We start from the raw sequence: 15,802 nt of genomic DNA on the forward strand, positions 1-15,802 counted from the left end.
TTAATTTGTTTCTCTCTCTCTCTCTCTCTCCTACTATCTGTCTCCCCTCTTTCTCTCTCCCTCTCTCTTTCTTTCTCTCTCTCTCTCTCTCTCTCTCCCTCTGCTGCAGTCAGTCTCAAGTCTCTGAGTTCTTAGTTTGACGTTCTCATTATGTTGACGTATGGCTACTCAAACACTGAAACACGCTCTCCTCTCTGCCCGCATCTATAGGCTGATAATGTAGCCGGGACTCACTGAGTCACTATTGGTCTTTTTGAATGGCCATGTACGGCCATTATCCGTGTAATTTTAGCACAGGTCACATTGTGGCTCGCTCTAGATTAGCATGGCTGATGAGGCCCAGCTACCGCTAAAGAGCAATTAGCCGTTTTGGTTTCTGTGAAGACATTTCTAATAGCATGAAATCAGTGAAGATCTCAGTTTCACGCCCTCTGTTCACACCCAGTCAAGTAAAGAGTTTCCATTTAAGAGACTGCCAGTCACTGCGGTTACAAGTATCTATTTCATGTAACCACCAATATTCAATTTTTTTAGCTCCGACTACTGACAACATCCAGTCAGTGAACAGCCAATCAGCTATTTCTGATTTGACAATATATGTCTGATGGTCATCTATATATCGGGAGACTCGTTTGACATGGTCCTTTTGTGTGTTTTTTCCCTTCTAGATTCACTTGATCTCTGGGCCAAGGCAACAAAACAGCAACAATTCAAAGATCATGGATTTAATTCTCCGGTTGACATAACCAGAAGTGTTGACATGGATGCCATCACAGTGGATTGAAGTACCCACTTAGGTCCTAAATATCAAAACATTTAGTGATGACTTGTTGAAGATGTTATCTAGTATGTTTCTGACTGACTTTGACAGGAAATGGTAACGTTCGGAGAGAGATAGGAGAGGAGTATTTCTCAAGAAAGAGATAGTGATGTTCTTTAAAAAAAAAAAGCAAATTGATGTTCACTTCTTCCATAGAGATCACACAATCAGTGGAAACATCTTCAATCTCAAATCTCCTCCTTATTTCTCCATAAATGAGATTACGTCTCTTCTTGGAATTCAAACAGTGACATCCGCTTATCTCTCCACTCATAGTCTTGCAACGCTGGCATCTCGGGCCATGATTGAATCAAACTCCTCCAGAAATCCACAACAGAGGGTTTGTGTCTAATCTGGTCGCAGTTCACCAGACTAAATCCCAGTCCATTGTTCACTGATCATAATCTCTCTCTGCTGAATTCATTCTGGGTGGTCTACATCTTCTTGACAGCAAGATTTGTCCTTTTCTTAAGAGTGTAACTGCACCCTTAAATGACAGCTGTTTTTGAGCTGTAAACTTAAATGATATGACGGAACTGTGCTGGTGTTAATGACAAAATTGCCTCTGTCATAATAAAATGTGGCATTTTATGGGTTGAAAATGGCTCAGCACGACGTCTACTGTTTAAAAAACATCCTGAACCTTGCAGAGCCGATGCTGACAGAGAGAAAGTTTTGGGAGTTCTCTACGTCATGAAATGGGCGGACCACCTCCCTTCAGTCCCCGTCCGTTAGCGTGAGTCTCATTTTCATTTGCTGATGGGGACTCACCACTCACGGGAGTTTAGTTTGTGTATTTATTATTTTCATTCCTTAACTTAATTATTTATTTAGATTGAAAATCCCAAACTGTTCTAGATTAACAGGTCTGGAAAGGCTATTGTGAGTGTACTATTACAGAGAGTACGGCCATAATCTGTGCTTGAGAAAGCTTAGCCGTGCGTGCGGCCCCTAGCCCGGAGCAGAGAACAGCCTGCAGAATGACACTCCCTCCTAATCAAAGACTCCCCCCACCCTCATTCTACTGCACTAATTAGTTGCAGAGCTGTTCTGGTCTTGTGGGGGTGGGGGGGTGGCAGGGGTCTAACTGATGGCTGTTATGGGGGCTTGTTTCATTAACTTCACCAAATCAGATGTGGCCCACATAGCTTAATAAACACTATGCAGGGACTCTGTTCTGTACAGTGTGTGCTATCACCCCGCCTCTCGTCCCCCTATCACACACACACCCCCACACACACACACACACACACATACAAATACACACACCACAATATACACCACACATCCGCTTTTCACTACTCCAGTTGCTGATATGTTATCACAAGTGTGGTTTGTGTGCATGGACTGTATGTGTGTGAGTTAGTGTGTGTGTGTGAGAGTAAGTTTGTGTGTGTGTGTGTGTGTGTGTGTGTGTGTGTGTGTGTGTGTGAGTGAGTGAGTATGTGTGTGTGTGTGTGTGTGTGTGTGTGTGTGTGTTGCAAGAGCAGAAGGGTATGTTCCATGCACATTGCTTGATGACACTGCAGAGTGTGTGACAGGCTTGCACTGTTCCCTTCAACTGTTGGTGTTCTCTGGAAAGGGCGGTCACACACACACACACACACACACACACACACACACACACACACACACACACACACACACACACACACACACACAGAGAAGCATGCGTACACACCCATAGATGTGCACAAGCACACACTCACACCTCTCTTTCTCTCTCTCTCTCTCTCTCACACACACACACACCTCTTTGTACTTGCACGACCTCACAGCAGGCAGGAAGACATCCTCTGTATCTGTTTAAAGAGGAATGTCTCTGTGGGACATAGGAGTTCATGGGACAAAGACACATCTTTCTCGTCCTGCAGAGGTTATTTTAGATACCTTTTTAATCTGTGCTGGTTGAACCTTTACTGTGCTGGATTTGAAAAGAATACAAGTAATGCTGCACTGGTTTATTGATTTTAGCAGATAGGTGACAAGAATGAGGAGTCAGCTGATTTCAGCTAATATATCTTCTCTGGTGACTGGACCTAACTATTTGGATTAAAAGAATGGATCTTAAAAGCAGAAAAGTAACACAGCCAATGCAATGAGTGAAGAAATGGAGAGAAAGGCAGAGAGAGAGAGAGAGAGAGAGAGGGAGCGCTAGAGAGAGAGAGAGAGAGAGAGAGGGAGCGCTAGAGAGAGACAGGTTGTGAGATCATTCTTTCCCCCCTGGGAGGCTAACTTTGCACACTTCCTCCTCCGGTGGTAGAGCACAGGGTGTGGCACCTCCGCTCCTGCCCTGCTCAGTCCGCCAGCTCTCTCTCTCTCTATCCCTTTCCCTCCCTCTCTTTACCTCCCTTTTTCATTCTCTCTTCACCTTTCTCTTGCCCTCTTCAATCTGTTTCTCCTTACCACCCTCTCAAGACGATCTTGCCTCACCTCCTGAGGTTGCCCAACTGCTCATCTGGTGGTTGGCGTCAACTCAAGTAAAAGAAAACACACACACACACACACACACACACACACACACACAGTGTGTGAGCATTTTCTCTTATACTACCGCTCACATTTTGACAAACTACCACAATCAGCGCTACTAACGATACTTTAACATGGAAAATCTGCTTGGCTTTCCTGGCTGCCAGGCTTGAGGCCGCATTGCGTGTCTCCCAGCTGAAAGCGAGACAACCAACAGCATCTCACAAGACATGTAGCAGACATTCCCTGAAGCCTCTGCTACGATTAGACGTCTCAGCAAAAGAGAAAGGAGATGGCTGGCTTGTCTCTGCAAAAGAGAAATGAGATGTCTGGCTTGTCTTTCTGAAGAGATCTGCTTGAGTTGTAGCTGGGTTATGTGGTTGGGGTCCTGGGTTGTGTCTAATTTGATAGAACATGATGGCTTTTCTATGGTTGAGTGTCATTGTGTGTGTTCATGTATTCCCCAACCAACTGCAACAAGGCTTTTGGGGGAACACGTAAAAATAGATAGGCTTAGCCCTCATCAGCACTGGGGTTTTTGGCTTCCCCCCTCATATACACACATACACACTCACACACACACACACACACACACACACACACACACACGCTCATAAGCACACGCACACACACACACACACACACACTCACACCCTCACAGACTTACACAAGCTCATAAGCGCACGCACACAGACACACACACACACACACACACGCATCCCTGATCTCTGTGGAGGTCTCAGCTACAATGTGTTTTCTATCTCTGGGCCCAGGAACCGCTCAATGTGGTGGGGCATATTCACAAACCCCCTTTTAACCACCACAACCCTCCACCCCCCTTCCCTTACCACTTAACTGGTTACAAGTCTTTGGGGATAGCCCAATGAGGAAGCAGTTAGAATGAGGAGAGAAATGAAAGACACTGTCCTAAATCATGTCACAGCTCCACGGGTGGGAGGGACGCCATCAACTGACAGGGAAGATTTTGTGGCACGTTACCCCTGTGGTATCATGGAGATTGACAGCTTTAGCACACGCTGAGGAGAAAATAGTTTTCACAAGTCAATTGGCAACACCTGTCAGAATCTCTTCCTCCCTCTTATCTTTATCTGTTTCAGTTGCATTCCTGTCACACACACAAACCAGTCTTTCGGTGATTCCACCTCTGTGTCTATTTTAATCTCTTCCTTCTATCCTTTTCTTCCTTCTATCCTTTTCTCTTCTTGTGCATTTTCTCCTTCTTCCTCTGGACTGAGGATAGGAGGCAGGGCTGAGCTCTGGTTAGATGAGTCGCATTTGTCTCAAGCGTCTCCTCTGACTCCAGCCCTGGCTCACACAGACAGGATGTGAGCACAGAGGACCTCTTAACCACACACACACACACACACACACACACACACACACACACACACACACACACACACACACACACACACACCTTCAACCCCCCCTAGCCTTTCACAACCAGCAGCATTCTTGTAACCCAGCTGGGACAAACACATATGACAGATTACTCTAGGACAGATCTGACCCTTAGCTGGACCTGATCTGGTGTGGGGGAATCAAAAAGGTTCCTGTAACTAGGGGTGAGCTGACCCACACAATAGTCAACACTGTGACAGATCTGCCCTTTAACGGTGCGGGTGGACCAACAAGTTCCTGTGCCGCATTTTCAGTATGTGGTAAACCACCGGTGTGAGGGGAAAAGGTCTAAGGCTTGACCAAACAGCCTCAACTTTTGTCCTGGAGTGGGGCAGAACCAGGGACTTTTGGAATGGAATACAAGGTAACTGGAGAAATAAAGTAAAAAAAAATAGAAAGTGTTAGTTTAGGTTGCTTTACAACAGAAATGACAAAGCTTGTATTTGTAAAGAAAGAATATGTATGGATAAATCTAAACTTCCTGACATATTGTTTTCATTTATTTTGTACTATGTAATATGTACTCACGCAACAATTTGACTGGTTGAACGTTTCTAGCGTGGATGTCCTCTGTGCGAATGTCCCCAATATTAAACTAATGTGACCAATAAACTGAGGCTATTTCAATGGTGCTTAGGCCCGGGGGGAATCTTTGGGCTGGTCACGGTTTTCAATGTGAAAATCTTTGGGCCGTTCTTCAACGGGAAAAGGCCATCAGTTATGTATCTGGCTGTGATCTGCCATGAATCAGTTCCTCCGTCCTCTGCCACAAAGGGAAATAACACCTGCCACGCTGAGGTCACGACTAGTTCAATTCCAAGGAAGAGGACAGCACGAGCACTACTTAGTTCACAAGGTTTCATTTCACAGGAACTTCTGCACCCATGCCTTTCCTGATAATTCTGACTATTCACTGCAAGGTCCATGTTCCCAGATAAAAAAAGAACAAAAAAAAAGACAACAAAAATGTCTGCAGTATGTCAGGCTTAACGCGGACATGTGACATGAGTAGTACACAGAAAGAGGAAAGTAATCAACAGATGAGCGTGTTTGGATGAGAGAGCCCTTTCAAAATGTCACATTCTTGTGTAAGACTATTGCAATAACAATATTTCTTGTGGAAGTAATAACTGTGCAAGCCGAACAGGGACTAGAAGTTTGGCTGTTTGCAACTGCATGGCTGTACCGAGTGAGCTGCTGATATATTGATATAGTGCAGGGCAGGATCTCAGATAGCAAGCATATATCGGTCCACTAGTGGATTTCGGTCGGCACCCCACTGGTGGTGTGACACTTCTGGTCCACTCCGTACCACTGCCACTGTTTAATGCAACTGGGTGTGGATATTAAGAACGTTCCAATTTTTGCAATGCAATTCCTGGAATCTCTAAATCATATCCTTAGCCATAATCTATTTAAAATATCAGCTGCTAGAAGAAAAAGAAGAAGTAGAAGAAGATGTTCAATCTAGCCCTCTGTATTAGAAAGATCTCAAGGTGAAAAACGACTTGGTCAATTAAACACTTTTGTTACACACACTGGTAACGTCTGTAAAAATGTTAAGGGTGAAAATGACTGAAGAAGTATAAACGAGTAAAGAGAAAAATTTGGAGGCAAAACAGCAGTTTGACTGTAACTCACCAGGGGATTGCCCCAAAACTGATGAGTAAAAGGCCAGCGGACCACCAGCTCTGCCCCCAGTATGCAGACAGCGGCCTTTTGCCATCAGGCTTTGAGTTTACTCTGGTTGACCTGATGGGAGGTAAAGCAGTATTGAGTGTGCTTTAACTGTGCTAAATGTGGTGGGGTAGTATTGAGTTTCTTTGGGGGTATTTAGTGGGGTGTAGCAGGACTGAGTGTACTTTAATTGGCTGTATTGAGTGTGGCATTGCAGCATTAAGTGTGCTTTATAATTATTGAGTGTGGTGAATTGATGATGGATTTCCAGTACTGCCTATGATTTAGGTGTACTGCATTTGGTACAGAGATATTAATTATATACATTCCCCCCAAAAAACACCTGTACCTGTCCAACAGATATACAGCATCCATGGCGTCACTTTTTAGTCCTTAAATTCCCTCAGTAGTCGCAATCATTATCATCTGATCTATTGGGGCTGCTGGGTTGGAGAGCTAGGTTAAAGCTTGTTATGCTAACTGCATTGGGTTGAAGAGCTAGGTTATAGCTCACTATGCTAACTGCATTGGGTTGTAGAGCTAGGTTATAGCTTGCTATGCTAACTGCATTGGGTTGGAGAGCTAGGTTATAGCTCGCTATGCTAACTACATTGGGTTGGAGAGCTATGTTATAGCTCGCTATGCTAACTACATCGGGTTGAAGAGCTAGGTTATAGCTCGTTATGCTAACTGCATTGGGTTGGAGAGCTAGGTTATAGCTTGTTGTGCTCACCAGCACACCACCAACTACAAACCAACAACTGTCTGGCTTCCTGTCCCTGTGGTGGGCGCATTTACTGGACTATTTTGTCTTTACCTCCTTTGCTACCCATGGACTTAATGGACGGTCAACTGTCTGCCAGACTGAGAGGAGGTAGCCTATGTTGGGTGACTGTCTGCACAACTCTCTTAGCCCACGTATCAGACTGTGCTTCTAAGTTTGTCACGGAGTTTGTGTTAAATATGAAGGCTGTCTTTCTTTTCTTGCTTTGTTTAGCAGTACAAGCTGTTGTATAGGTGGCTTTTGTTGGCCTTGCCAGTCAAAGTCACACGCAGTGCACGGCAGAGAGTGCCCAGGTAGACAGGTAGACAGGCAGATAGGATCCGGCAGAAATTAAATGATTGGACAGGGTTTTTACAGCCCTGAGGCTGCCACAGATAAGGGATTTCTTTCTTTTTGTTGTCAGAGCATTTCATTTATTCATTGCTATTGGGATGTAACTAGGATTTCAAGAAATGTAACAAAAAATGCTTCAGAAATAAATTGCCTTCCCTGCCTTTAAGTGTGCTTTCTCAGTATTAAGTCCTGGCTGGCGCAGCAGTATTAAGTGTGCTCTTTCAGTATTGAGTCCAGGTAACAGCAGTATAAAGTGTGCTTTCCCAGTATTTGGCCCTAGCACGGCAGTATAAAGAGTGCTTTGTGAGTATCGAGTCCGGATTACAGCAGTATAAAGTGTGCTTTGTGAGTATTGAGTATAGGTATAGCAGTATTAAGTGTGCTCTGTGAGTATCGAGTCCGGATTACAGCAGTATAAAGTGTGCTTTGTGAGTATTGAGTATAGGTATAGCAGTATTAAGTGTGCTCTGTGAGTATTGAGTCCCGGTATAGCAGTATTAAGTGTGCTCTGTCAGTATTGAGTCTGGGTATAGCAGTATTAAGAGTGCTCTGTCAGTATTGAGTCTGGGTGGGTATAGCAGTATTAAGTGTGCTCTGTGAGTATTGAGTCTGGGTATAGCAGTATTAAGAGTGCTCTGTAAGTATTGAGTCTGGATATAGCAGTATTAAGTGTGCTCTGTGAGTATTGAGTCTGGGTATAGCAGTATTAAGTGTGCTCTGTGAGTATTGAGTCTGGGGATAGCAGTATTAAGAGTGTCTGTCAGTATTGAGTGTGGTGCAGCAGTATTGACGGAGCTCCTGCAGTATTGAGTGTGCTGAGAGCTGAGAGCCGAGAGCTGCTGTGCTTCTGGCTGGCTTAGTGAGTGAGAGCTTGATGATGTCAGCCTCCCCAGTGCCGGCAGCTACACCCCTCTCATTATCCTCACACACTGTCCCTGGGGACACCAGAGACGAGTCTAAACATCCTAATCTCCTCAAGTCCTCTGTGCGCGCACACACACACACACACACACACACACACACACACACACACACACACACACACACACACACACACACACACACACACACACACACACACACACACACACACACACACACACAGACACACACACAGACACTAGCTCAGTCATGCTAGCACACACTGAAACACATGCAGGCACAGATGCCCACATTTTGTGCATGAGTAGCCAGATGCTGAAACACACACACACACACACACACACACACACACACAAACACACACACACACAAACACACACACACACACACACACACAAACACACACAAACACACACACACACAAACACACACACACACACACACACACACACACACACACACAAACACACACAAACACACACACACACAAACACACACACACACACACACAGACAGACACATAATTGGGCACACCTAGACACAAATAGAGGGCATCACACATAGTATAAGCATGAACAGAGGAATTTCCGCACTTAGAAACACACAGGCACACACGTACATTTCATACAAACACACATACACACACACACACAAACACACACACACAAAACATGTGCACACACTGCGCAGCACATTTACATATCCCCAAAACCCCATTCCTCCATCTCCTTTCACTTCCTCTCTGAAAACATCCCCCTCCTCTCCTCACCCCTCTGTCTCTCTCGCTCTCTCTCTCATCCTATTCCATTCTACCCCACCCCCCTTTATTTCACCCCAAAAACCAAAACGAGTACAGGAGAAGAGAGATACAGACAGACACAGAGAGAGAGAGAGAGAGAGAGAGAGAGAGGGGAAAAAAAATCTTATTAGTAATGCCCTTGAATCCTGATCAGTGGAGGCTGGGCTGGTCTCTCCCCACTGTGAGTGTGTGTCTGGGGGAGAGAGGGGGGCGCAGGCTTTCATGCGGCTCCAGCGGGGGTCCACCTAAAGCGGACACACATGACCCGAATCCTACCCTTCTGGCTCTTCAGACCGAAAGGCCCTGGGGGTGACAGGTCCGGGAGGAGATGGGCTAGTGGGGGTGTGTAGTGCAGGGTAGGTTGTGTGTATGTGTGTGTGTGTGGGTGCATGCGTGTGGGGGAAGAAGGGGATGTTTTACAATGGAGTAGCTGTACAAGTGTGTAAGTGTAAGTGTAAGTGTAAGTGTAGTGGATTGGAGTGGAGTGTGTGTGTGTGTGTGTGTGTGTGTGTGTTAGGGGGGGTTAGAAGGCCAATGCTATCTCCTCAACCTCTGGTGCCATCTGCCAGTGACTTTGCAAAAATGCAAATGAGTTTACCCACGGTGCACAGCAGCCGGGATAGTGGGGGAAAAATAGGTCAGACACACGCCGAGCCGTGCTGAGCCGTGCCAAGCCAAGCTCGCTGTCTGCCATAGAGCGCACTGCAGCGGCGCTGTGTGTGAAGTGTGTCTGAGAGAGGGGCTCACGGTGTGTGTCTGCTTCAAAGTATCTGTGTGCGTGTGCGCTTGGTTCTGTGTATCTTTATGACAGCATCTCAGTTTGACTGTGTTTGTGTGTGTGTTCGTAGCTTTTTTCAGGTGTGTGTCAATGTATCTTGACAGTGAGAGTAAGTATAATAGTGTCTTTGTGTGTGTGTGTGTTTGGAGGTTGCATGCGTTTGATAGTATTTGTATGTGTAATCTTGTGTATGTGTGAGTGAGTGAGTGTGTTTGTGGTGGTGTCTCGGTGGAGAGAGTAAGTGTTTGCACGCATGTGTGTGTGTGTGTGTCTGTGTGAATTAGGAATCTGCAGAGATCCCAGTGTGCATGCAAAGCGACCCTCCTCCCCAAAAAAGAGGGGGATGTAGGGGGAACCGAAATGAGAGGATGAAGGAGAGACAGCAGATCAGAGGGGGGGGGGGGGGGGGGGGGGTGTGGATCAGACTGAGTCTCATTTTTAAAAAACGACTCTTACAGCAACACCAAAACATTTGGGGTAGGGGGAGGGGGGGGGGGGGGGACTTAGTCAGACCTCATTCTTTATTGCCCCAGTGTTAGGATCCATAAAGCTGCCCCCCCCCCACACACACCACACTATTCCCAACAGACCTCACAAAATAGCAAAACCACTCTCTATGCCAAAACCTGTTATCCAATCACGTCACCCATTTCACAATTAAAAACATATCAAGCCTTTTTTTTCCCATCCCTGGATTTCATCACTACATCCCCACCCCCCAATACATCCATCCATCCATGAACAGTTCTGTTCTTTTTTCTGTGCTTGCTTTCTTTCTTTCTTTCTCTCTCTTTCTTATCGGCGGCTATAAAAAGATCAAAGTCCCGTGGCTGGTGATGAGGGCTGTAATGAAAGGTCCCTGATGGGCAGCTGATGCAACGCGGTGGCAAGAGAGAGAGAGACAGAGAGAGCGAGACAGAGTGAGAGACAGAGAGAGTGAGAGACATAAAGATAGAGACAGAGAGACAGAGACAGAGAGAGAGCGACAGAGAGAGCAAAAGCAAGGCGCGTGCAAAAGAGAGCGAAATAGAAACAGAGAGACAGAGAGAGAGAGAGCAAGGTTCGCACAACAGAGAGAGAAAAGGAGAGAGAGAGAGAGTGAGAGCAGAAGCGAGAGTTCGGTGCAAGCAGCCGAGTGCTACTCCAGAGCCCAGAGACTTTGAATGAATTATGCATCTTTCCATCCTCCTCACACACACAGGGCTGCTGTTATCACACATACACACACACACAGGCACAAAGAGGAAGGTTTATACATCCTACACACACACACACAGAGGAAGGTTAATACATACTCCACACACACATACACACACAAAGAGGAAGGTTAATACATACTTCACACACACACACATTTCACACAGGCAAGACAAGAACACACACACAAATATTTAAATACTCAACACAGTCACAGGTGTTTTAACACAGACAGAGCAAACCTGGTTACTCGCTCACAAAGGACACACATTTACTTAACAGCAGGGACCTTAAAGAGGCAATAGGAACAAGAGTTTAACACACCTTTTTTCCCCCTGGTGTGATTGTGTAGAATAACACACACACATGTATAAAAGTGAAAAGGTGATCAGGGTAGTATACACCTGTCTGAACCTGAACTCATAAGTCACACACACACACACACACACACACACAGAGAGAGAGAGGTGAGAGGACAGAGACATACATCTGGTCTTAAATGTGTCCCAACACACATCACCCAAAAGCATAAATAAGATGCTAGTGGTTTCTCTCCTATCTTCTTCTCCACAGCTCCTGTAGTTGTGTTAGACCTGAAAAGCATACTTTCTGCATCGCCTCAGCCTGAGGGCTTGTACCGCACTGCACTGTAAATGTGTGTGTGTGTGTGTGTTGTCTTAAAAAGCTGAGTTCTGACTGCTGACGTAGCCTGTTTTCACTTCAGCGTTTCACAACTCGAGCAAGCGAACAGGCACTCGTGTCAGCCTCTTATCTGTGGCCGACCACAAATCTCCAGATAAGGACGAGACACTTCACAGTTATTGTGGCCGAGTTTTAGCGACGGCGATCAAGATGCGGTCTCGACATCAACAACGTCGTTGAGGTCGTCTCCACGCGAAAAACAAGGGTGAATGAGAGACACAAAAGTCTGTCTGGTAATAGTGGGGGCTGCTTTACCGATGCCACCAACGCCTGAGGAAGATGGAGGAGCTTAGGGAGAAGACGGGGAGGGAAGTGCATGAAACAATGGCGGTTGAACCACACTTGAAGCCACAGCCTTGGCCACTGGCTAAGAGAGAGCAGTCATACACACTTAAATATCTGTTATACACACGTGAATATCCACATGTTACAAATATATACATGGCACATTTTACTGGTGTGTTTGTTTATAGATTTCTGAGATCATGAAAACAACCATCATCAGCTAAACACAGAACTATTCTAAAAAACATAAACAAAAGAGATCACAACCTTTAATGTGTGTGTGTGGCACAGACAGGGTGTTGCACTAGGCTGCTGTGTGTTGGCAAATCACAAGGAAGTGGTTGTGGTGTGTGTGTGTGTGTGGTACATGACAGAAAGTGAAGGTCTGCAACAGTGCAGTTTACATTCACTTCAGTGTTACAAGTGACAACCATGGAGTAGTGGGAAGTGTTTTAATGGTACAGTATGACATGATGATTGTTTTGGAGGCAGAAAAACACTACAGTTAATAACCTACTACTACTACTACTACATTGTGTGTGTGTGTGTGTGAGACTGTGGAGCACAGTGTGTGGGTTATGTATAGCACCAGTGAGGCGTTGATGTTTAGGGGTCTGTGTTAGTGTTGGGGGAGACATTTAAAGTAGGGGGGCTGGCACTACACCCACACCACTGTGATTAAGTTAGGATTAGAGCTCTCCCTCTCCCTCCCTCTCCCCCAATCTCTGTCTCTCTCTCCATCTCTCCCTCGCTTTCTCCCCTCTTTCTCCTCCCATCTCTGTCTCTCTCGCGTTATCTCTTTCTCTCCATCTCTTTTCCCCTCTTTCTCTTTCGCTCACGCCCATTATCTTTCTTTCTCTCTCTGCGAGTGCCAAACATTTTGTCCCAGATTAGAGTCCAGATGCGGCAGTGCCTCTAAGCCACAGAAGTCGGTCAGCCGCTGCCTCTGACTGTGGGCCGAATTACGTCGCCGCGACAACAGCAGGGGGTGGCAGGGAAGCTGGGCTCACTGACATCCATACGCAAACTGGAACAGGAGGGGGTGGAGTGTGTGTGTGTGTGTGTGTGTGTGTGAGAGAGAGAGTGGAGGGTGGGGGGGATTTGTCGGAGAGTGATTTGCATAAATTATCTTTCAGGCACACAAAATGCAAAATGTGCAAAAACACACACATATATTTTTGTATATATTGCACAAAAATAAAACACAAAACACCTTGTTTTAGTTTCGTGTTTTATTAGTCATTTTTTATTCAAATCTGTAAAGGCACAGGTGAATAATTTTCTTCATTTGAGGTTCACCTCATGCAGTTTTACATAAAACATGTTTTTTCTTCTTTTCAAGGTGATGAATCGCAACATTATCGCAACATTTTATCCTTTTTACTAACATGTTCATATCTTGTTTTAATTATTCACAGCACCATTTAAGCAGAAAGTGACACACAAACACACACACAACTGAGTGACTCAGAAACTGTCCTTCAGCTAACAGCCCTCCATCTGTTCACTGTAAGGCCAGTTTACTCTCAGTCTGCCCTGAAACACTGATGGCAACCCTGAGGTATGGGAAGCAGTGTGGAGATACCACTCAAGACATCTACTGCGTCATAGACAGACTGATGGAGAGAGAGACAGAGAAGGCACAAAGAAGAAGAAGAAGAAGAGAGACATACACGCCGTCGATAAGTGAGACTTGAGAGAGAGACAGAGAGAGAATGTGTGTGTGTGTTCAAAAGAGACAGAGAGAGAATGTGTGTGTGCGTTTAGAGACAGAGAAAGATAATGTGTGAGTGTGTGTGTGTGTTTAAGAGAGAGAGAGAGAGAAAGAGAGAACTGAAATAGGGCAGATAGATATCTATTCTCTCTGGAACTTCTCATGTCTGATGACTGGGGGGGGAGGTGGGGCGGGGCTGGGCTGGGCATGGTAGTCCTCAGAGGGAGGACTTGAGCACCTCGAACACCTTCAGGGCAGACTCAACGCAACCGTCAAAGTTGGAGTGTGTGAAGCCATCCCCCCCACACACCAGCAGAGGCTGCGAGAACAGAGTCATCTGCCCTGGGCAATCTGCCACCGATCGAGTCACCTAATTACACACACACACACACACACACACACACACACACACACACACACACACACACACAGGCAGGGTGGGAGGAACACACACACACACACACACACACACACACACACACACACACACACACACACACACACACACACAAAGGGAGAGCATTAGTACTGTAGCAACGATCTGGAGCTCAATAGCTGCTAGTGGGGCATCAGTAATGGATGATGCTGTGATGTTAATCTCTCTCTACCTCGCTGGCATTCAGCAGGGAGAGAGTTTGACAGTCCAACACATTTGAATATTCAAACACAGCATTTGAATGAACATTTCAGAAATGTTCTCCATGGTCCCTTCAGCACTTTCAGAGCTAGGCGATCTGACTGTTTAACTTGATTCAACTGATCGGCACTCACGTTGATTTTAATCTATCAACAGTACAAGGGGTATCAAACGCTTCAGATTCTGAACTCACCAGAGACTCAAGGTATGCGATCGGTGTAGCTGGTTGGGCCACAACCAGTTTCGCTGTAGTTACAGGAAACGTGAATGATCACTTTAAACAGTGTGCGTGTTTGTGAAAGTTGAGCAGATGATGGTGAGACGGGAGAGTGAGAAAGAGAGAGAGAGAGAGAGAGGAGAAAGACAGAGAGACGAGACAGACAGAGAGAATAGGGCAGGACAGTAGTCTGATTAGCGCCCCTGATTTGGTGGCGCATCTGTGTACTGTTGTGACCATGGCCACAGGGCGCTAATGTGAACACGTTCTGGTTAGCTTACCAAGGGCAGTAATTAAGACTCTGGTTCAATGACCTCGTTTTCGAACAACACCCCAAACACACACACACAACCACCACCACCACTCCACCCCTCCCCATTTAAATCTATAAATCCTTATTTCAGTGGTCAACTCAGTGTAAACATGGTGATGCAATGATTCTGCATGGCTGGTAATACGACACTGCAGTGGGCTACTTATGAGGAGACATTAGGGGAACTCACCCACTCATGTGGTACTTTAAAGGTGCAGTGGGCTACCTATGAGGAGACACTAGGGGCACTCACCCACTCATATGTAGCACTTTAAAGGTGAGGTCCGTGATTGTGGCAAAATGTCGACTGGCTGGAACAGTGTGTGACTTTGTTCACTTTCTTTGTTTCCCATTTGCAGAGGCAGGACTGTGTACTTGAAGAGTTTATTTTTTTTGGAGCGCACACACAACATTAAAACTGCAGTATGCACCTTTAAACCAAGTGTACCCAATATGGGATAGACGACGTCATGATGGCCAATCCTACAACTATCTTTCCTTTGCAAACAGGTAATGCTGTCGGTAGTGTGGATTCCAAATTATAATACCAATATATAAGAAAAACATCTTCACCTGTGCAATAACCTTAGTTATTGAATTTTAACCATATTCTGCTGACATTATTACATTTTGGTGCCGTTTTCTGTATGAGATCCCAATGCCTGAGTGGGGTGATGCTTGTGCAAAGTGTGGCTGGCGTGGGCTTAATGTTCCGTTAAATTTAGCGTCCGTAATGGCCGTGGAGACACCTTCACAGGCTCACCCAAGGC

General features: G+C 45.7%; 1 protein-coding gene across 2 annotated transcripts in view; it reads right to left on the reverse strand.

Moving 5' to 3' along the window:
- Positions 1-13,386: 13,386 nt before the first annotated feature.
- rnls (renalase, FAD-dependent amine oxidase) overlaps positions 13,387-15,802 on the reverse strand; it is a 53,735-nt gene continuing 51,319 nt past the window's right edge. For both annotated transcript variants that reach the window (XM_080834998.1, XM_080834997.1), the window contains exon 7: positions 13,387-14,235. In XM_080834998.1, coding sequence (XP_080691124.1) covers positions 14,083-14,235 — 153 coding nt within the window. In that variant the 3' untranslated portion in view covers positions 13,387-14,082. The remainder of the gene's footprint in view (positions 14,236-15,802) is intronic.

This window comes from Sprattus sprattus, assembly GCF_963457725.1.
Source record: "Sprattus sprattus genome assembly, chromosome: 3".
Classification (NCBI taxonomy): Eukaryota; Metazoa; Chordata; class Actinopteri; order Clupeiformes; family Clupeidae; genus Sprattus; species Sprattus sprattus.